The following is a 21,849-nucleotide window of genomic DNA, read 5'->3' as shown; positions in this document are numbered from 1 at the left end:
GAAAATTAATAAGCATATAATCGTAGGGAGACATTAATGCTTCTTGCCTTCTAGAACAAATAGTCTTCTATTAAACCGCCTTATTAGGTTATCGTTAGATTCGAATAAAGGATAGTAGCTTAAGGAAGGGGAGGTAGCCGGCTTAGGAAGGCCCGAAGAGCCGAATCCTTAAGGCATATTTGTCTTTAAGAATATAGGGAAAGGGAAGAAGGAGAGGAAGAGCGAATAGAGAATTAGAAATAGTCCGTAGGTAAGCGGGGTCGGTTGCTATAGCAACTAGTCTATTTGGGTCCTAGGAATTCGAAACACATTTCGGATATATACCGGCTATATACGCCGGCTATATTACCTTATACGTAAACGCTTCGTCTCCTTAAAGCTACTCTAAGCCTGTATACGTTTCCGCTTCTCGACCCGGTATCGCCTTCTACCTCCGCCCTCCTCCTCTTCGTTATCGCTAATTAGGGTTTCGCTTAGACTAAATTTCGCATTCTCTTCGCGCTCCTAGGTTTCTTCGATCTTAAGGTTTTCTAATTCCTTAATTAACTCCTTTAGCATAATCTTTAGTAACCTGCCTTAGCGATTCTAGTAGAGGAGATAGTATCGGAATACTATAATAGATTCGAAGGTAGTAGGCGAGTATATTCGATTAAAGCGGCCCTAGTAACGAGCGATACTAAAAGACCTCTTATAGCCTATACCTACGCTCGGGATAGCGAGGACGTCCCGAGCGACCGACGCTATCGTTAGAAACTTAGGCTCTAACCGCTACTATATAGCGAGAATATCGTCTCCGAATTCGTCTAGAAGACCGGTAAGATCTAGAGATTATTAGCCCTCTTTCCGAGCCTACGGGTTTGTACTTACTCACGCGCCGATAGAGATCGAACTCTTCCTTATTTACTTTAGTAGTTGCTTCCTCTTCTGCCTCTACTTCCTACCTACGAAATAGGTATAATATCGGAGCCTTCTAAACCTTCTTTTTCTTTATAGGAGCTGCATTTAGACTAGTTTCTTTCCGACGCTCGTAGAATATCTTTTCTAGAATAGTCTAGTAATGCTTCGGCTATACCTCGTCCGCCTTCTATTCCGGCCTCTACTAGTATATATCCTTTTCTACCGGGTTAAGCAAGTACGCAACGCTATAGATATCCCCGAACGAGTTAAAGGTAGCACTATAATATTTATACAACTTAGTATAGGAGGTGTCTATAGCTTTCGTTATAGCTACTTTCTAGGGAACGCTCTTCTTAGCTAGCTTAGCTACGGTTTCCTCGAGCTCGTTAAAGAGCTAGTTATAGTACGTAAAGATAAGGTAGATCGTCGGTCCTCGGGTTCTTCTAATCGTAGTAGTAACCTTCGCGTAATGCTTACTAATATCGACGAGATACTCTACTTAGCGCTATTCGGCGGCGGTAAGGCCGAGCTACTTAATACCCTCGGAACTCTAATAGATCTCGAGAGCGGTATATAAAGTATATCCCCTCGTAACTATATAGAAAGTCGAATCGAACCGGGTTTTAACGTCTTAGGTAAAACGGAGTAGGCGCTAAGGAGGCCGCTTTTGCTATCGCTTATTCTATACGATATTCTAGGTATCGGTTTTAGGGCGCTCGATTAGGTTCTTTTAAATAGCCTCGAATCGGTTACATCTCTATAAGCTCGAGTTCGTATATATTGCTAGACGACGAAGCTAGAGAAAAAGAGTTAGAACTATACTAGGTTGCCGGCTATAGGTACCGGCTACGGACAAAAGTTATACCTTATATAAAACGAGAGCGAGGCTCTCTACCTTATCCCGTCTTATTGCTGTAATAAGTTTCTCGACTTTCGACTTTGCTTTATCCTTATCTAGGATCTTCTATTAGTCGTCGTTTAATAGTACAATTTTAAGCGTCTTAAAGAGGGCTCGGATCGCGATTTAAACTATATAAGCGAGGTAGGGAAACTTCTATAGGGATACAACTAGCAACGACGTCGGCTCCGATTCAATAGGGCTAGGGCTATTAATAGGCTCCTCTTTATCGTTATTATCGTGCGTATTGTCGTGCGTATCCGGAATCGTAGCGAGCTTAACATTCGGAAGATTAAGCTAGATTATAGACCTTGTAATCTCCTCTACGCACTCGACCCTATCGATATAATTAGTGATTTTAAAGACATATACGAGTGAATTGTATATACAACGCCTTATATAATGTTCGATTATTACTAGCGTTGTCCGTAGTAATCGAGATTAGTTTCGTTGTTATACTAACCCTATCTATTGCCGTATAGACAAGCTTCGCTATATCCTTACTAGTATAGGAACCTAGAATTTTAGGGAATCCGATTATAAGTTCCTAGAGTTTCCAATCCGAATTAATAAAGTATAGTATAATCGAGAGGAAGGAGGCTCTTATAGTCCGGCTTAACTAGCTATCGATAGTAATAGCTACTCGGCGAGTATTACGGAGGATCTCCCGAATATCGTCTAACGTAGCCTCTTTGTTCTTTTCGAACATAATACGCTAGGTTGTCGCGCCGAGAAATAGGGGAGGGTAGTTTGTAAGATATAGGTATGTCTTCTATATAGACTCCCTTTCGTAGAAGTCTTCCGGAAGACCGTTTATAGCTAGCATTTCGTTTACTAGTTGCTTAAAGTCTTCGGGGGAGAAATCGGTAGCCTTTAATCCTAGAGCTTCCTTAAGCGTAGCCTATAATAATTAGCTAGATCTCTACGGTTGATTTAGGTAGCCGGAATCTATAGCCGGCAGCTATAGCCGGTAGCTATAGCCGGCATTTTAGAAGATATACCTCTTTCTAGAACGCTATATCTATATTAACTCTCCTCTCTCCTTAAGATTCCCGACACCGTTTAGAATAGAGATAGTTCGTAGGCGATAAGTTCCTATCCCCTAGTTTCGGGTGTTTTAAGATTAAACCGTAGAAGTTGCAGACAATTACTAGTTAACCTTTAAGTCGAGAAGTCGTATAACGGTATAATGCCCCCTCTATAAAGAACTTCTAGAATATATCCGTTCGCTCCTTACTCCCCTATCGCATCGAGTACTTCCGGAGTTTATACTCCTTCGAACGTAAGTATAAAGGGAACTATATCTTATAGACCTATTAATTGAACTGCTCTATATACTCGGGTTTCTAAAGATACGCCTAGCTAGCCTTTTCGAAGATTTCCGGGTTAATACTCGATGTTCTTATATCTCCGAATAACCTTCTACTTAGACTCCGTAAAGGTAAGGACTAGGTAGTAGTACTCTATAATAAATTCCTACTACTAGGATTCGGAGAGGATGAATCTAGCCCTAATCGTCGTCTAGGACTCGATAGGCTCGAAGGTAAGTATACGACCTCCTCTCGACGTTGTCGCAATCTCGCTCGTATACTAGACTGTTTCGACTGTCGTCTCGTTGTTACCCTTCCTAGTATAGCGCCTAGTATATATACAATGTCGGTCGGCATGTTTTAAGGTTTCGTACGGTAAGGTAAGGACTTAGGAGTAGTAGATATATACTAGTAGCTATAGAGAAACACCCTTTCTTTTATAGCATCGTATCGTTAGGAATAGCTAGGCAGTAAATAGCTAGCTACCTTTTTTTTTTGTTTCCTAGCTACCTAACTACTAGATTTTTTTTCCTAGCTACCCTAGCTAGCCTAACTACTAGAATTTCTTTCCTAGCTACCCTAACTACCTGAATTTTGCCTTCTATACGGCGGCTCTCTCCTACTAACGGAACCGAGCTACTATACCTAACGAATCTAAGCTCGTTTTTAGTCTTAATCTATCCTCTTTCGGTATAAGACACTCGATAAGCAAATGCTTAGGCCGAGTCTAACTACGAAACCTAAGACTAACTAATAGCTCTATTAACTAATCCTAATCCTCGAACTCCTTCCGCTTCTTAGTAAAGACCTTAAAGAGCGCTCGAGCTTCTTCGGGTACCTACGGAGTAGTCGAGATAAAGCCGTATCGCTAAAATAGGTAATCCTTCGGAGGCTTATATAGAGATTTAGAGAATTCTAACGCTAACCTATCCTACTAGTAGCTTAGATTCCGGATATAAGCCCTCTCTACCTTAGTAAAGATTTTATATAGTAGTAGCACTCTGCCTTCGAGAAACGCTTTCTATTTAACTGTTAGTATCTGCCGGCTACGAACGCCGGCTATATATACCGAGTATAGAATAATTACCTATACCCCTTCCTCCTATAGTAACACTTCTGCCGTCCCTAGATACCTAGCCCCGATCGCATTAATCGTAAGCTACTTTGCCTTTATAGACGTAAAGGCTTCGCTCTAATACTAATAAAGAAACTTCTACTCTATATCGAGGATATAAAGACGACTAGTCTCGATTCCAATCCTTACTAGCTTTTCGTAGTAGCTTTAACTATAATTTTCTAGATTAATAGGACTTATACCTTAGCCCTTTACTAGTATCTCGTCTCTTTAACTATGCTCGATCTACTCCTAGCGCTTATCGTCTATAGCGTTAGGCCCTAAGACTGCACCTATTACTAGATCGACGTATAGTATCTCCTCGCTTTTTTTAGTTCCTTTATTCGCAGTATTAAGCTCTATCGCGGTATCCTAAACTCTAGTATTGTTGTTCTCGGCTATCTAAACATCTCCGTTACTATCGGTCGTATCGATAGAGGTAGCGACTACAGGTCTAAATGCTATTAGTTAACGTGTTAAAGAAAAATATGCCGGCTATAGCTACCGGCTACGGCTGCCGGCTATAGCTGCTAGCTACGGCCGCTAGCTAGATTAACTTACGCTACTAGAACTTTACGCTCGAAAACTAGCCGTAATTCTTTCCTCCTCTTAGCCTTCTCTTAGGTTGTCTTCTTATTCTAACCTTTACTTTTTTCTATAGGCGCTAGCTATCGATAGAATGCCTTATTCCGCGCCTTTCTTCTCTTATCCTTAGCTCTTTTATCTTTATCTATCTTGTCCTTTCTCTCGCGGTCTCGTACGGAATTCTTCTTCGTAGAGTACTCCTCTTTAGTCTTACGCTTTTTGGTTAGACGCTTAGGTAAAATAAACTCGCGGTCTTTAGTTCTATCTTCTATTTAGCGCGCGGCGCGCTTCTCTCTTGCTATTATAAGGGAAAGGGGCGGGGGCGCAGCGTATAGTAGTTGTTATTAGTATAGGTATAGAGGAAGAAGTTAAAAGTATAAGAATGTCGCGAAGCCCTAATTGTTGCCGCCTACGTAACGTTATATAGGTAAGCTTTCGCAACTATAGTAACTACGCCCTAGCAATAGCAACTACGCCCTAGTAACGGCAACTACGCCCTAGCAACGGCAACCACGCCCTAGCAACGGTAATAAAGCGTAGTAAATACAACCTAGTAACTATTATAGCCGGCAATCGTAGCCGGCAGTCGAATAAGAGTGTCCTTGTAGCAAAACTACGCCCTAGCAACGGCAACCACGCCCTAGCAACGGCAAAAGAGCGTAGTAAATATAACAGAGTTACTATTATAGCCGGCAATCGTAGCCGGCAGTCGAATAAGAGTGTCCTTATAGTAAAACCAATATAGTCTCTAGTTTAAACTAGGAATCTATATAGTTCGAAAAAACCAAACCGGAACTAGGGAGCTAGTTCGCCGCTAAGAAACTAAACTATATACGTTTGGTGGTTCGGAAACCGAACTACTACGGGGTCTAATTACTCGCTAGTATACTATATAGGTCTATATATACTCCTTTATATACCGCTTACTATTTAGCTAGTAGTATATACGCGATAGTAACTCGTACGACCTCTCTATACTATAGTAACTAGCGAGCTTACTATTATAGTACCTCTTTAAAAGCTCTTATCTAATCGATTGTTTAGCGGGGACATAGTATCTACCCTTAAACTTTAAGTAACCTTTGTCGTCGATCGACTAACTATTACTCTTACTAGATCGAGTCGCCCGTCTGCTTACAAGCCTATTAATACGCTCGATAGCAAAGGCGTCCCTCTACTAAGTACGTAATAGCTTATCTATAAACGATTAACTATCCCTATTTGCAAGGTTATTTAATAGTACCCGTACTATCGAACGAGGTACGTATTATATATATCTAATAGTACTAGCAGCCGGAACTACTACAACCTCTTCTATAGTGCTGTCGCTATATAGGCTATTACTATAGATAGCAATGTCTTTAATCGAGTTATTATAGCTCGAGCGATCTACGTCCTTTCTAACGTATACTAGAAGAACGACAACTCTGCTATAGTATTTGTTGCCGCCGCGGGGTCCGGAAGTCCGCTTATCCTACGCTTACTTATTAATAATACGGGCTATAGCAATCTTATACTATAGGGTTAGAAACAAAGAATTAATATATTAGGTCTCGCTATCGTAATTAGGTCGCCTCGATAGGCTATTAGTAGGGTTGCTTACGCCTAGCTAATATAATATATTAAAATCAAACCCGGCGAGATAGACGGCCTATCTAGCCTATCGACCTATAACCCTAGTAACCTTAGTAATGCTACGGAGGTTGTTATAGTCTATATAGACCTAAATAGTATACTATATACTATCGAGATAGTGCCTCTAATACTTAAAGGCCTCGATAATAGCTAGGAGCTCTTACTCGTAGGTCTCGTAGCGACGCTCTATATCGATTATCTTTCGTAAAAAGAAGGCAATCGGGTGCTAATAGGTGTTATTAGCCTATTGTAACATAATAGCTAATATAGCGAACTATAAAGCGTTAGTCTCAATTTGGATCTGCTTACTTAGTACGAAATAGTATAATAAGGGGACTTTAGTAAAGCGTTGTTTTAGACCGTTAAAAGCGGCTTGTGTTTTATTAGTCTATTTGAACTCTCTAGACGGGTTAGCCTTAGTTTTAGTAAGCTTAGTTAGGGGCATTATATGCCGTAAATAGCCCTTAATAAAGCGACGATAGAAATTAGCGAAGCCGAGGAACGACTATAGTTCCTTAATTAACGTAGGAATAGGCTATTTAGTAATAGTTTTAATCCGATTAGGATTAGCCTTAACACCCTTAGTTAATACGAGGAAGCTAAGGAATAACACCTCTTTAGTAGCAAAGGTGTATTTAGAAGGTTTGCAATACAGTCTATAGGCTCGTAGGCGGTCGAGGACCTTACGTACTACGGCCTAGTGTTCTACGATATTAGGTAAATAGGTATAAACTAGGATGTTATCTAGGTAAACTACACAGAGATAGTCTAATAGGCCTAAAAGGGCTCGATTAATATAGGACTAGAATATTGCAGGGGCATTAGCTAGCCTAAATAGTATAACTAAGTACTCGAAATAGCTATAGCGAGTACGGAAGGCTATCTTCTATTTATCGCCCTTACGAATACAGATACGGTAATAGGCGTCCTTAATATCTAATATAGTATAGTAGTAGGCACCGGAAAGGCGGTCGAGGGTCTTATTAATAAGCGGGAGTGGACAGCGGTCTTTAATAGTAACAGCGTTAAACCCTCTATAATTAATATATAAACGTAGGCCGCTATCCTTCTTTAGTACGAACAGGATAGGTATACTAGTAGGGCTATTGCTATATCGAATTCGACTATTAGCTAGGTTTTCCTCTAGGTACTTACGCAGCATAGCAAGCTCTCGTTTACTAAGGTTGTAGAGGGGGCTAAAAGGAACCTCCTTACCCTCTATAATATTAATCTTATAATCCGTCTCTTTAAACATAGGCAATGTCGATGCTAGGTAGTATTTAAACACGTTAATATAGGTCTCTCGGATAGGCTCTAGTATACGAGCAAGCTAATTAGGATTATTAGGGGGCACAGGTTTATCGTTATTACTACCGAGCAGGTCGGCAGTCGGATTAGCTAAGGCAGGTATTAGGTTGCTAATAAACAGGACCCTAATATCGTTAGGGCACTCGCTAACATTAATATATTTAATGTCCTCTTTCCTAGCGATTCTAAATCGCTATTGTTAACTGCCTAAGTCTATAACTATAGCATAGTACTTAAGAATAGGGTTACTAATAACAATGTCGGATAGGAGGCTGTCTATATCTACCGCGTAGGTAGTAAAGTTTAGTAGGCGTTTATTTCCGAGGTCGTCTTTTAGAACTATAGGAACATAGTAGGCCCTATAGGTCAAGTGCCGAGCGTTATTAAACCAAGCAAGGGTTAGCAGGTTAGTTCTAGGCAATTGCCGAAGGTCTAATTGCTTAGCTAGGCGATAGCTAATAAGGGCGCTAACTGAATTTCCGGGGTCTAGTATAACCTTTGCCTTATAGTTAGTATCGCGCCTAGATATAAGACAGGTACGTATAATAGCTAGCATAATGTCGATAGTCTTACGCCGTACAAGGCTAATAGTTAGTGCGGCGCTTACTCTTTTTTCGACTAATTAAAAGAGCCGACTAGGGTAGCATTAGCGGCTAAAAGATGTTTCCTATACTCGGCGGAAGCACGATTAATTTAGGCCTAGTCCTTAGGTTTGTTATATTAGCCTAGTAGATAGCTAGTGCTGTTATAATTAAAGCACTTCAATCCGGTTAGTAGGTTACCGTAGCTATTATTGCTATTATTAGCCGAGCGGTTAGTATTATAGGGATACGAGCCCCTTCTACGGCCCCTATCGCGGCCTCCTCTATATAGCCGGCGGCTACGGCCTCTTCTACGGTTATTATTACTATTCCTATTATTAGTATTGTTGTCGTAGTAGGAACCTTAGTTTCCTCCGCGGCTACTACGATTGCCGCGGTTAGTACTAGCTAGCCGGATCCTCGATTCTAGTCGTTATTAGAGCTAGATAGCTCGTTCGGCTGTTTCTACTTCGACTATGAATTAAATGCGTATTAGGTTAGCTTATTCGAATACACGGCGACGGTCTAATTCGAGGATAAGTTCCTATCTAAGTTTTAGGCGTATTTCCGAGATCTATATAGAATTAGTCTTAGCCGGAAGGTTATCCTCGAGGGTCTTTAAATAGGCCTCGAATAAACGAGCCGATTAATTAGTCTTTTGTTTAGCTCGAAGATACAGGTCCTAAGCATATTATTGCCTTAGTATAGGGTTTCTAAGGGTGTCTAGTATAATAGTTTTATAGGTTTGCTACTAAATAGCGGTCTAATTATCGAGGGAATTAAAATAGTTATCCTAGGTACGTTTTAGGTCGCTATTAATATACTGTATAGCATAGACGACTAGTAAATAGTTATTTAGTAGAGCCCTTAGTGCGTTTCGTTAGTTAAGCTTACAGTTACGGATGTAGTCGTTATATTGCTTTCGACTAGAGCCGTTAAATACAGTACAGTCCTTAAGTTTAGCATCCTTCTTCTAGACTAGGACTAATAGTAAGGAAGGCCCTACTATCGGCTTAGTATTAGTTGTTAGGGCCTTCTAAAGGCGGCGAATTTCGAGGAGGTTGTCCTTTAGCTATTGTTCTTAACGTAGAGTAGCGAGCCTGTTTTAGGTAGCTTCTTAAAGTCTCGCTACTAGCTAGGGGCTAAAGGCTAGTTAGCTATATCGTCGATTAATAATATTATTAAGAATGTCGTTAACAGGCAACTCTAGGTCGTTACCTAGGATTATAGGTTCTTCGGTAGGCCTAGTAGTAGGCTCTTCGGCAGGTACTTTAGTAGGTACCTTAGTAGGCACTTTAGTAGGTACTGTACTACTAGCATTGTCGTTGCTAGCGCTACTAGCGGCAGTACGGTTATTGTTTCGTAACGAGCCGGCTATTGTAATAAGGGGTAGCACTAATAATATATTATAGGCTCCTATAGTACGGATGTAGCGGAATTAGCGAGTATCGGTCTAATATGCTTAACTTAGTATAATAGGCCGTATAGAAGGCCTTACTTAATTCGAGCGGAGCGATAGACTAAAAACAGGCACCTAGAGCAACCTAAGGAGCTTGCGACGAAGGTTATAGAAGGTGTCTATTTAGTCTAGCGTAGAGCTCGAGAACAAATTAGATTGCTACTAATAACGTAGCTAATATTAGTAGTAAGGAGGCAGTAGCAGTAGTATTAGCGTAGGGGGGCTAAATTTTAAAGATGTGCCCGCAAAATCGAGCGCGCGCTATAATTAGTTAACAATTCAAGTTACTATTACGTGCCCTCTAACCTTAGGTCCTATAATAAAGGCAATACTATAATGCGCTAATAGTACTATAATCCCCTAATAGTACTATACGCTAACAGTACTATGCGATAACAGCACTATGCGCTAACAGCCCTATACGACAACCGCCCTACGACAATAGCACTATGCGACAATAGCACTATGCGACAATAGTACTATATAATACCCCTATACCTGCCTCTTCCGCAACTAACGAAGCAACGACCTTCTATAGCAAAACAAACACAATCTGTAGCGACCTTTAACGGTAAAAGAGGCATAAAGGAAGAGCAAGGATAAGTAATTAAGGACTTAGAGACATAAAGGACTTAGTTAAAAAAAAAACGGAGAATACTAAAAGGCAAAAAAACTATAGACGGGCAATACCCGGAGTCACTCTTACGGACACGATATAGACCTCGAGCTTTTAACCCTTTAAGACACGTTACGAATCAACTAAGTAAATATACCTACTAGACTTCGACCTTATACGCTTCCGAAGAAACGCCGCTATAGAAAACCTGTCCCGGAGAACTAATTTCTTTAGGTTTAGACAATAGGCAGTTACCTCTACTAGTTTATTAGGCTACTAGCTGCCTTAGAAAAGACTATTAAATAGCCTAAATCCCTTAGGTTCCCTACGTAACTTAATAACTCGGCGTAAAGGATTACTATAACTCCTTACCTAGTTATAGCTAGGCGACGCTTCGTCTTAGTCGATTATTATTAGTTAAAGGTCGTAGATTGCAGTGTTATTATATACCCTTATTGCTGCTACCTAGGGTAATAGCTTAGTTAGAAGGGGGAGGCAGGTAGGTAAGGTTTGAACACTATACTAGTTAAGGGTTTAATTCCGTGTCTAGAAGCCGCATTATTAATATTAAGCTAGTATCGATATTAATATTACTAGGTACGCCCTAAACTAATATACTAACCTGCCCTCCGAAGCCGACCGAATTAAGTCGCTAAACCTATACCTAATAAGACTATTAAAGTAGAGGGCGGTTTAGTCGAGCCTTAGCGAGTGCTTAATACGTCCGGAACGCTAACGTTAGATAAAGAGATAAGGGTACTAAAGTGGAGGGCGGTTTAGTCGAGCCTTAGCGAGTGCTTAACTAGTCCGGAACGCTAACGTTAGATAAATAAGGGTACTAAAGTAGAGGGCGGTTTAGTCGAGCCTTAGCGAGCGCTTAATACGTCCGGAACGCTAACGTCGGACGAAGTAATAAGGGTACTAAGAGCGATGCAAGTCTCGAGTCTCGGTTAGGTATAGCAAGTCTAATCTGTTATATATAAGAAGCCGCATTCACCTTCTAGGCCTAATTCGGCATAGCTTAGCGTTCTATAAATAGAGAGCGCCTTCCGCCTTCCGCCTTCTACCTTCCGCCTTACGCCTTCTATCTTCTACCTTCTAACTTGCCCCTTACGACTTCTACCTACCTCTTTTGCTTTCCTTCTATAGCTAACTCTAGCTACCCTCCTAATCTAAATATAGCCGACGTTTAGCACTTCGGTTAGCAAGCCGCTACTAGCGCACTAGGCGGATAAGGCCCTCCTAGCGGTAACGGTAACCCGCGTAAGACTCTTCCGCCCGATTGTAACGAAGACGCTATCGACAATCTAGTACTCGACGATAAAGAGGTCGATCCGAGTATTAATAGTAGTCGAGTCTGCACAAATCCGCTATATAGCAAGCGTAAGAAGCGTACCTAATTCTAGAGCCTTCGTACTACTCGCACTAGCACTAGCACTAGCACTGCGACTAAAGCGACCGCGTACTGCCTTAGATATCGTCTTACGAATATAAAGAGCAAGAAAAAGAACGTAGCTGCCTCTAAAAAGCATCCTCGCGATATAGACTAGGATACCGATATACTTACTTTAAATAAGCGCGGCCGTCTATTTAAGATACTAATACTAATACTACGAGCTAGCGCTATATCTAATCTAATTTCTATCTCGCCTTCCCCTATATAGAGCTCTATTATTCCCTTAAGCTCTATCCCCTCCTTATCTAATCTATCCGCTAGAGATCTAATTAAGCGTAACCCGCTATATTCGTTAGGCTTAGGCTTAGGCTTAGGCTCGATAGGCCTACCGCCGCTTCTAACGCAGTCTTCTAGTACGGCAGGTCTCCGTCTATGCGGTTAATATAGCAGTAACGACGTAGCGACCGCTACTGCTCGTACCTAAGTCGCCGCAATCTCTCGCTAATACCGATAAGAGCGTCGCGCTAGTAGACATCCTCCTCCTACGCTAACTATTAAACAACTATTAGTAGAGCATCCTCTTTAGTCCTTATAGACTATTCGACTAATATAGCAAACTAATTATAGTAGCGATCCTCCCTTACCGAGCTCCGCCTTTAGTAATATTAGCCTACCTACTAGAGATCTATATAATCTACTAATTCGCAATGCCCGACGCTAGTTTAAGTATAGTATTTGTAACTAGCTACGTGCTATTGCCCGCAAGTTCGATGCCCCTAAGGCCGATCCTAGTATCGATATCTACTACTATTACGTAGAAGGAGATAACGACGAGCCTAATTAGTATAAGTAGTATATCCTTCGCCGATATAAGACAAAGCGACGCGATTTCTATATGCCTAATAGCTCTTAGGAACTCGAGAATTGCTATATAGCTTACCGCATTGTCCGTAATAACGATAACGAGCCTCTACTATATCGTACGCCTCGACCCGGCTAGCGCGACTATACCCGCGTCGATTAATATAAGCAAGACCTACGTAATTACTTCCTTACTAATAACCCTGTCGATCTACCTATCTAAGTACGTACCGATCTCGACGGTTAGTAAGCTCTCGCTAATATCGACTACGATTTAGTTACCGACTTCTTTACGGTATTAGAATAGGAGAAGATAGAGATATACTAGAATAAAGAGCTTTAGAAGGGGTATAAAGAGCGTTAGTTTAACACACAACTAGACAATCGCAAACTATCGCCTACCTTTAATATCTATAAGAAGTGTCGTATAATATGCGATAGCAATAAGCGACCTAAAGAGCCTAATCTTATATCGAGCCGCAATCGAATAGACCCCGGCGAATACCTAGTATATCTTCTAAAGCTTACGATAATTAAGGAGATCCTTATCGTACGTATCTATATCTACGTCGAGCTTCGCCTAATTAAGGGCGCGTAGTACCGATATAAGAATAACGTAGTTAACTTTCTACGCGATATAGGCAAGCTTTAGTAAGAACTTCCCTTACTTCCTAAGCATTTAGAGACCGTTCTTCTTTAACTAGTATAAGGCGATAATACGACTAGGCGTATATTTAAGCGCGACTTCCGGGTTCGCTAAGCCGTTATTCGTTAGTAGTTAGTATAGTTAACGGTTAACTATAAGGGCTACTCCGATATAGCTATCGACGAGAACCGCCTATCTAGTCTTCTAGTCGATAATAATGTAATCGATCGCATTAATGTCTAGTACTATACCGAGGAAGACATCCCTCTACCGATTCCTAATATATCGGCTCCGTAGCCTTCTTCTAAACAAGTAGAGCAAGCCGAAGATAAGGAGGACTTCGCCGACTATCCTTTCGAATCTGCCCTTCCGTAAGCCCGGATACTAAAGGATTAGCGGCAACAGTTATAGGAGGTTGTTAATTAGTAGGAGGAGTAGCGCTAGGCTAAAGACGACGAGCTCCGTATATAGGCCGCTTAGTACGATAGCCTAGGAGATCCGCTATAGAACTACCTAACTCTCCCTTTATACGATCGAGTTCCTCTTTCTAAGTTTAATAAGTCGATTGCCCTCCTCTTGCTCGCGTTTTCTTTACTATATCTAATAGGGGTAGGCGACTTTATAGAATGCCGAGAGCGTAGTATATCGTACGATAAATACATTAAGTATATGCTTAAGTATTAAGACGGACGCTTTGCTTAATATACCCGCTTCCGATATGTTGCTTTAAATACCTCTATAAGGAAGTAGAGCAACCGCATCGCCGACTTCCTAGTCTAGCAGAACCCGGAATATTAGGAGATTTCCCTTAACGATCTAAAGGCCGCACTAGCTTTATATAACGATAATAAGTTAAAGAAGCTACTTTCTAATCTAATAAGACATGCCGACAAGCTACGAGGTACCCGCGCTTACTAGATTAGTAAGCGTAAGCAACTTAAGGTCTACGTTATAGCTCTAGGTAGTCCGTATCTCTTCCTTACTTTTAGTGCCGCCGACAACTAGTAGTAGTCTTTATAGAAGCATATGCCTAACATCCCTACTAGCGATAAGCACTAGCGCCGTAAGATTGCTCGTAATAATATACGAGACAACCTAGCAATTGTAGCTTACTACTACTTCCGGCGCTATACTATCCTCTAGTAAACCGTCCTTAAGCCTAAATTTAGCGTTATCGATTATTAGAACTAGTTTGAATTCTAGGCTCGCGGCAGTTTATATAATTACGGTATATACTAGCTTAAGGATAATAATCTAGACCTGTATATATAGTAGGCGCTGCTTCCGCCTCCGAGATCTAATACCTAAGCGGATCGTAACGCGCTCGCTACCTTCTAGGGTCGTTATATTACTGCTTTCTAGCTAGACCCGGATCGTACTAGTCTATAGCTAGGAGAACCTATAGTGTTGTCTATACCGCCGTATAAGGTACGTAATACGGTATACCTCCTTATACTAAACCTTAATCGAGTTTAGCGGTATAAATGCGGCTACGAATACTGCTAGCGGAAGAATAAGGACATAGGGGCGCGTACTTGCCGCTTCTGCTATCCTCGAAAGCTTTACGATAAACTACGTATTAGTAGAGACCTTAACCCCCGATACTATATATATAACGGGCCTCGTAACGACAAGTAGATAAATAGCTATAATCGTACCGTCTCGATAGCGTAGCTTACGAATACCGACTTCGCTCCCTATACCTTAAAAGGTACCGTTATCGACTATCTTACTAAGTACTATAGCAAGGCCGAGAAGCGTAGTATACTGCTACTCGACATCGCTAAACAGCTTAGTCTACAACTCTAGAACTCTAATCGGCCTATAGTCTCCTTCTTTGCTAAAATAATAAATAAGTTTATCGGTAAGCGCGATATCTCTACTTAGGAAGCTTACTACTAATTACTCGGTCTACCTTTGTCCTAAGGCTCTCGTACGATATAGAGCTTCGATTGTCGGCTTCTATAGCATTAGTCTAAAGTTAAGCGATATAATAAGCAGGTCGGTAAGATCGTTACATAGGGCAAATCGCTATTACTAAAGTATATCGATCGTCTTAGCATCCTACTAGCGAAATTCGCTAAGTCTAACCTCCTTAATCGGCCTAACCTTACCCTATTCGAGTTCCTAACTCGATAGGACTTTGCAACGTTTAAGCTACGACCTTGTACGAAGGCTCGTCTTATTAACTACTTTCCTAAGTACTACGGCAATCTATAGGAAGATAATAGGACCTACGAAGACTACTGCCGTACTAAGGTCGCCCTATACTACCCTTTCGATAGTCGATATCCTAACCTACTATATACCTTTACCGATTATCCGGAAGAAGAATTCTATATATAGTAAGACGTATATAAGTAGTATACAAACAACTATACCGGTTACGCTTTTAACTACTTTAGAATCAACCTCCCTACCCTAACTAAAGACCTGTTCGAGGAGGAATACTATAAGCCTAAAGAGGAGGAAGTAGAGGGCGAGCTTCTTATACGTACTATACCTAACCGAAACCCCGCTAAAGAAGATAAGGATCTTAACAACCTTAGCAATCGTCAAATTGATAAGGATTACGACTAGACCGCTTACGTCGGGCTCTATAATCTTAGACTAGAGATTAAGGATTAGTAGAAGAACAAGCGTAGTACTAGAAGTACTTATTAGAAAATCGGCACTATTGCTAACTACTAGTAGAAGGTTAACGGCCTCTCTCTAGAATAGCGACTTTAGTACGACCGTATCTATAACTATACTAATAAGATAATTAATAGGGTAACTATACCGGATCCTATCTTGCTAAACATCGATAGCAAGGCGGGCGTTAGTAAGTCCTATATAATCGAGCTTCTCTCTTCTACTATTAAGCGACTAGCAGAACAATTCGATGCCTCTAGTACTGTATAATACTAGCTCGGCAATCCGATTATACGAATCGCTCTAACTAGTGCTGCTGCTTTTAGTATAAAGGGCTCTACTATCTATTCTACTTTCCGGTTGCCTCTTACGATAAAAGAATATATCCCTCTCGAGGGTAATACATTGTCGGCCTTCTAAGCATATATAACTAATATCCTATATATTATAATCGACGAGAAATCGATAATTAATCTAGTTAAGCTATACTAGATTAATAAGCGACTGCGACAGGTAGGGCAGCAAGATCCGAGCTATCTATAGGCGGACTAAGATAATCCGGGTGTCGATACCTCCCTACTATTTAGAGGCTTTACGATCTATATATATAGTAACTTTAGCTAGTTGCTTCTAGTCGCGGGTCGCCCTCTCTTTAGTCGACTAAGCTAGACTAATATACCTAAAGTTGTTCTTAGACGCTATATATAGCATCTGTTTAATAAAACTATCTAGCTTAATGTTATTTAACGCTAGCAGGGTACTAATCCTACTACCTAAGCTTTTAAAGCCGTACTCGAAGGCCTACGTACTAGACTAGGCAAGGTTACTATCGATTACTAGCAAATACTAGTGTCTCGTGTCCGCGATCCCTCGCATCTATATCCTACGGCCTTCTAAAACGCAATTCGTCTTTTTAGCTATAAGAAGCAGGTCGCTACACTTAACTATATATCGATGCGAGACAATTAGTAGCCTATTAAAGCTATTAAAGCTAAGCATACTAGCCGCTATACAGTCTAAGCCGACTATAAGATAGGCGGTAACTTGTATAAGATACTCCCGATCTGCATTAATGCCCGTATATTAGTTACCGAGAACCTTTAGGTATAGAAAGGCGTCGTTAATAGGATAATCGGTACTATTCGTAACGTTATATAGGCAAAGGATACAACCCGTACCGAGTAAGAGGTCGTCGATAACGATCTACTAGTAGCTATACTCGTAGAGTTAGATTAATATTCCGGACCGATACTAAACTAAGAGATCGATAGCTTGCCGCCTAAGGTAGTACCGATCGTGCTATCTCGCCGTAAGTAGAAGTATAACGACCGTTTCGATAGCTAATGCACTCGTACTTAGTTTCCGTTAACTATCGCCTACGCTATTACTATCTATAAGGCATAAGGTATAACTCTCGATAAGGGTGTCCTCGATATCTCTAAGAAGGACTTTACGCCTATATTAATATACGTCGCATACTCTCGGTTTCGTAGTCTTAACGATATCCTTTTCGACGAACCTTTTAACTATAACCGATTTAAAGGCAAGCTATATAAATTACATATCGACCGCTATATAGACTACATCCGTTACAAGAAGTAGCGTACGGTACCGCCTAGTAGTATACTTTTATTAGATCTACCGCACCTAGACCCTAATACTACTAGGCGTAATCTATAGACCGTATAAGCTTAGTAAGAAACCTGCCTTTAGCAATAGCGCGTACGCGAATAGGATTAAGAGGAAGCTCGTCGTTAGCGCTAGTAATAAGAAGAGGTATAGCTTAATACTAACCTACTTAAGATTGCTAAAATAGAATCTCGCGGCTAGTTATCCGATAAAGCCGTACTTCTAGTTACTTCTATTCTATTCCTTAAGCGCACTTTGCCGACTCTAATAGTGCCCGGACGGTTCGTGCGATTTAGTAAACTATCTCGCAGGTTTATAGAGGTCTATAGCCGCCGCCTTAAGGGCACCGCGTTTACTAATGCTCTCTAGAATATAGAGGCCCGTAATAAACTTGTTTACGAGGGTCCTCGCGGTATTAAAGCTATAGAGCGGACCGACTAAGATCGACTCGGTAATCGATATATCGCTAGCGAATTCCTTAATAATAAGACCTTCTAGCGCAACGTTTAGGCTAATCGTTAAGCTTAATAGTCTTAGCAAGCGCCGCTTCTTCGCGGTAGTAATATTATAGATAGCGAACAGGATACTTAGTAAGAGCAAGGTACGTAGTAAGAGCAAGGCACGTAGTAAGAGCAAGGCACGTAGCAAGAGCAAGGCACGTAGCAAGAGCAAGGTAGTAAGATAGACGTTAGGGATAATATTAATAAAGAGACTCGGATTTAGATTGCTATTATAGAAGAATAGGCGCGTTAATAGGCGTTTAACGATAGATTGCGTCGCTATTAGGAGAAGGACTTAGCTTTAGCGCAGATACAGGACGATAGTAATAAGGCATTTAAGTAATGCAGCGACTCGTAGCGGTAGCGATAAAGCTACTAATACTATAGCTATATAGACCGTAGTAATAGGCGTAAATCTAATATTGTTCTCGGGCTCTACGCCGTCGCTCCGCTCGATTAGGATAAGTACTATAGGGCTTAAACGATACTTTATAATTGGTACGGTTGTTCTTAGTAGAATAGTACGTATAGGTCCTGTTCTTCGAGCGCAATATAGTTAGATTAGTCTTATTCGTAGCTATACCGCTAAAAGCTTGAAATAAGGACTATCTAGCTACTACCCTTAAAGGGTAGATCGAATACTATATAAGAAGGGTATATTAGCAGGTAGATAGGGTAGTAGTAGGTATAGGTAGTATTCGATAAGGAGCTAGGAGGAGAGGGAGGAAGGTAGGCAAGTTAGCCTATTACTAAGCGCTAAGCCCTACCTAAGGCACTAAGACCCTAGCTTTACTTAGCCTAGTTACATACCAATTACGTATAGCCTCTTTAGCCCTAATAGCTAGTTACAAACGATATTCTTAGAACTAGGAAATATCTCTTAATAAGCTAGTATTAAAGCCTCTTTACGGTTAGTACCGATAACAATTAGTATAGCGTAACTAGCGGCTTTAAAGGCTTATTTAATAGATATAAGAAGTTGTATAAAATCGGCCTTATTAGGCTTCGGACGGACAAGGCTAATACCGAGCTTAATCGTATCGTTTAACGGTCTAGTAGCGACTATGTCTAATAACTCGAGGTTATATAGGTTAGTCGAATACGTAGTATCTAGAATAAGCGTATATAGTATCCGCTTAAAGGCCTTAATTAAGACTAGATAAAGAGCTACTATAGATTTAATAGCGCTATTAGGTCTAGTTTAAATGTCCTTATAGATGTCGTATTCTTCGAGTAATTTAACTATCCGCTCGACCTAATTAGCTTCTCGTCGTACGTTAAGGTTTCGAAGCTAAGAGATATTATATAGGTCTTGTAGTTTAATAATAATACTACGGCCTCGGAAATAGGCTATTATCTTAGAGGTTAGTATTCGTACGGACTAAAGCCGTTCTAATTGCTCGAGGAAGTTAGCCGTTCTTAAGCGGCTTCTATAGATAGTAAGGCTAACAACGTCGTTAGGTCTATAATTATAGTAATAGTAAGCTTCTTTACTCGAATAGCGGATAGTCTAGCTACTAGAAGGGTTAGAAGGGTCGATAGTAACGGCGTAGAAGTAGAACTAATACCCTATCTTCTTAGTTATTATCTTCCTTCGAGTCGTATTCTACGTCCTTTTATTAGGCTAACTAAAGTACCTACAAACATAGAGATAGCGATATTTAATACCTTTACTGTTCTTCCGCGGCTTCTACTCCTTAAACTCGTATCCCTTTACCTTTCTAAACTCTTCCTATATATACTTCTTAAGCGCTATATACGATACAAAGTCGACTTCGCGAGGCATTAGCCTACGGGGGAGCGCTTTCTTCGAGAATAGGTGCTTCTGCGGCCTTAGAGAGACTAATCGATATTTAGGTAGAGATATACGCTCGCGCGGCAGCGATAGTAAGCGCGAGCGGCCTCGAATACGTGTCTCCGAGACAAATTAAACCTCTTTCTGCGACTCGACAACCACCGCCGAGAGCGCGCCTTCTACCTCCATTTCTACCTCTTCCTGCGACTTAACAACTACCGCCGAAGGCGCGCCTTCTACCTCTATTTCTACCTCTTCCTGCGACTTAACAACTACCGCCGCCTCGTTACTACTACCGCCGGCGATAACATTATCGAGAAACTCGTCGTACGATGGAGATTCAGCCATTTTCGATAGATACTAGTAATCTACTGCAAAAGGGGGAAGAAATACGAATTTTAGGTCTACGGTAGAATTCGAGGCGCGACTTCCTAGGTAACGCGCTCCGCGCCTGTCAACAACACCAACCAAGAATAGATATAATATATAATAGGTGGAAACAGCACGTAATCTCATTCAGCGCGATTCTACATTAGTATATCCACTGGGGCTCGGGCGGGCAGCTGGGGCTCGGTATAAGTGCCAGGAGAGGCTTTGGATTTCCACTATCTGTTCTCATTTGGAGGGTGAGGCAACAGATGTGTGGGTCCATACCAAACGAGAACAACCAAGCCATATCGCTGCCGTTACCTTGGTTCGCAACAGCTACCTTATGCAGAGCTAAACAGTTCTATTTCCGAGCGTCAAAGACCATGTACGTGCCAAGTCTGTTCCAAAGGTACCAGCAGTTCACAACATATTGGATGCGACGATCACGTTCACCAGGAAGGTTTAAGGCGAGAAGGACAATGTCTCTTCGAAGTTGGCAAGATGATCATGTGTCTTGTTGAGGAGTGTAGACAGTGGGGCTGCACGTTAATTTTCCGCGGGAAGAGATGGTAATTGTTTCTGAATGTCACTTGGGCTAACATCCGAACGGAATCTTCGTGTCTGGCTCAAAGTCTTAAAACTTCGTTGCGGGCCCTGTGTGTCTGTCCCAACACAGAGATGGTATTTTCAGTGAGATGGGCCAGCTCCTTTCTGACTGAGCGGAAACTGGAGTGAACACGCGTTTCGACAGACTATATGTACCCAGGAGTAACTCAAGCGAGCTGTGTGATTGCCTAGTCATAGGCAACACCCACGGCATCACAACTCAACTTACACAGCCTCTCTTCCTTCGCCTCATCGTAGGCATGCGTAGCATACCCAGGAGACGCAACTGCATCACCTTCTCTCCAGGGCGTCGATTCGCCACAATCAGCCACACAGCAGCCTGCTTTGGCGCTGAAGTGCTTCGCCGTAGCAGCCCAGACCTGAGTTGCTGCTCCCTGGGGAATGTTTTTCGCCATAGGTGTCAAGGAGGACATATCGAAATCTTGGTCTACGCTTTCCATTGTCTGATGGCGTGGGAGGTCCGTTTCCAGAATGGCGCCCGGGTGAACTAACAGAGCTGGGAGACCGAATGTCGTTCGATGCTGGATGCCATTGTATAAATATTTGCCGTCTTTGATTGGCCGTATGCCTAGTGCTGGTCAGTACGCAGCTACTTGAGAAATCATCGACGAGGGAGCGAGGGGAGTGGAGGTGTGGTGACCAAGAAAAACTGTTCCTGCATTGCATTGCAACGAGCAAACACTGGCCTGTAGGCTGTAGCACAGAAATCAGAGATCCGAGATCGTCGCGGGCATTGGCATCGGGTGGAGCTTGTGCTCGCTCCCACCCTCGCACATTTCTCTACTTTTCTCGCAGCCATCTGTCCAGCCATTTCTACAGCTTCCCATCGCTATCTGCTCTGCCCAACCTGCCTCCCACCGCTCGCTCATTCTCACTGCATCTTACGACTCTGACCTTGTCTTGCCGTGTCCGCGCAGCCAATACAGCACCGTCGCTTCGCCTGCCCGCCCCGCCGCGCCCCGCCCCAGCTTTTCCAGCAGTCTTGAAAG

At 41.8% G+C, this 21,849-nt stretch overlaps 1 protein-coding gene across 1 annotated transcript; it reads right to left on the bottom strand.

Annotated features, from left to right (window-relative positions):
• Positions 1-849: 849 nt before the first annotated feature.
• MYCFIDRAFT_178183 (uncharacterized protein) lies at positions 850-21,273 on the bottom strand (the record flags this gene model as incomplete). Its single annotated transcript, XM_007932083.1, has 11 exons — positions 850-866; positions 10,314-10,319; positions 20,305-20,315; positions 20,366-20,375; positions 20,410-20,469; positions 20,501-20,573; positions 20,616-20,718; positions 20,779-20,812; positions 20,842-20,873; positions 20,908-21,005; positions 21,049-21,273. 11 exons carry the CDS (start codon positions 21,271-21,273, stop codon positions 850-852), a joined length of 669 nt encoding a protein of 222 aa, XP_007930274.1.
• Between the last annotated feature and the right edge of the window lie 576 nt (positions 21,274-21,849).

Source organism: Pseudocercospora fijiensis (assembly GCF_000340215.1).
Source record: "Pseudocercospora fijiensis CIRAD86 unplaced genomic scaffold MYCFIscaffold_8, whole genome shotgun sequence".
NCBI classification, from domain to species: Eukaryota; Fungi; Ascomycota; class Dothideomycetes; order Mycosphaerellales; family Mycosphaerellaceae; genus Pseudocercospora; species Pseudocercospora fijiensis.
The sequence above is the reverse complement of the archived record's forward strand: the minus strand, read 5'-3'. Positions and strand labels throughout refer to the sequence as shown.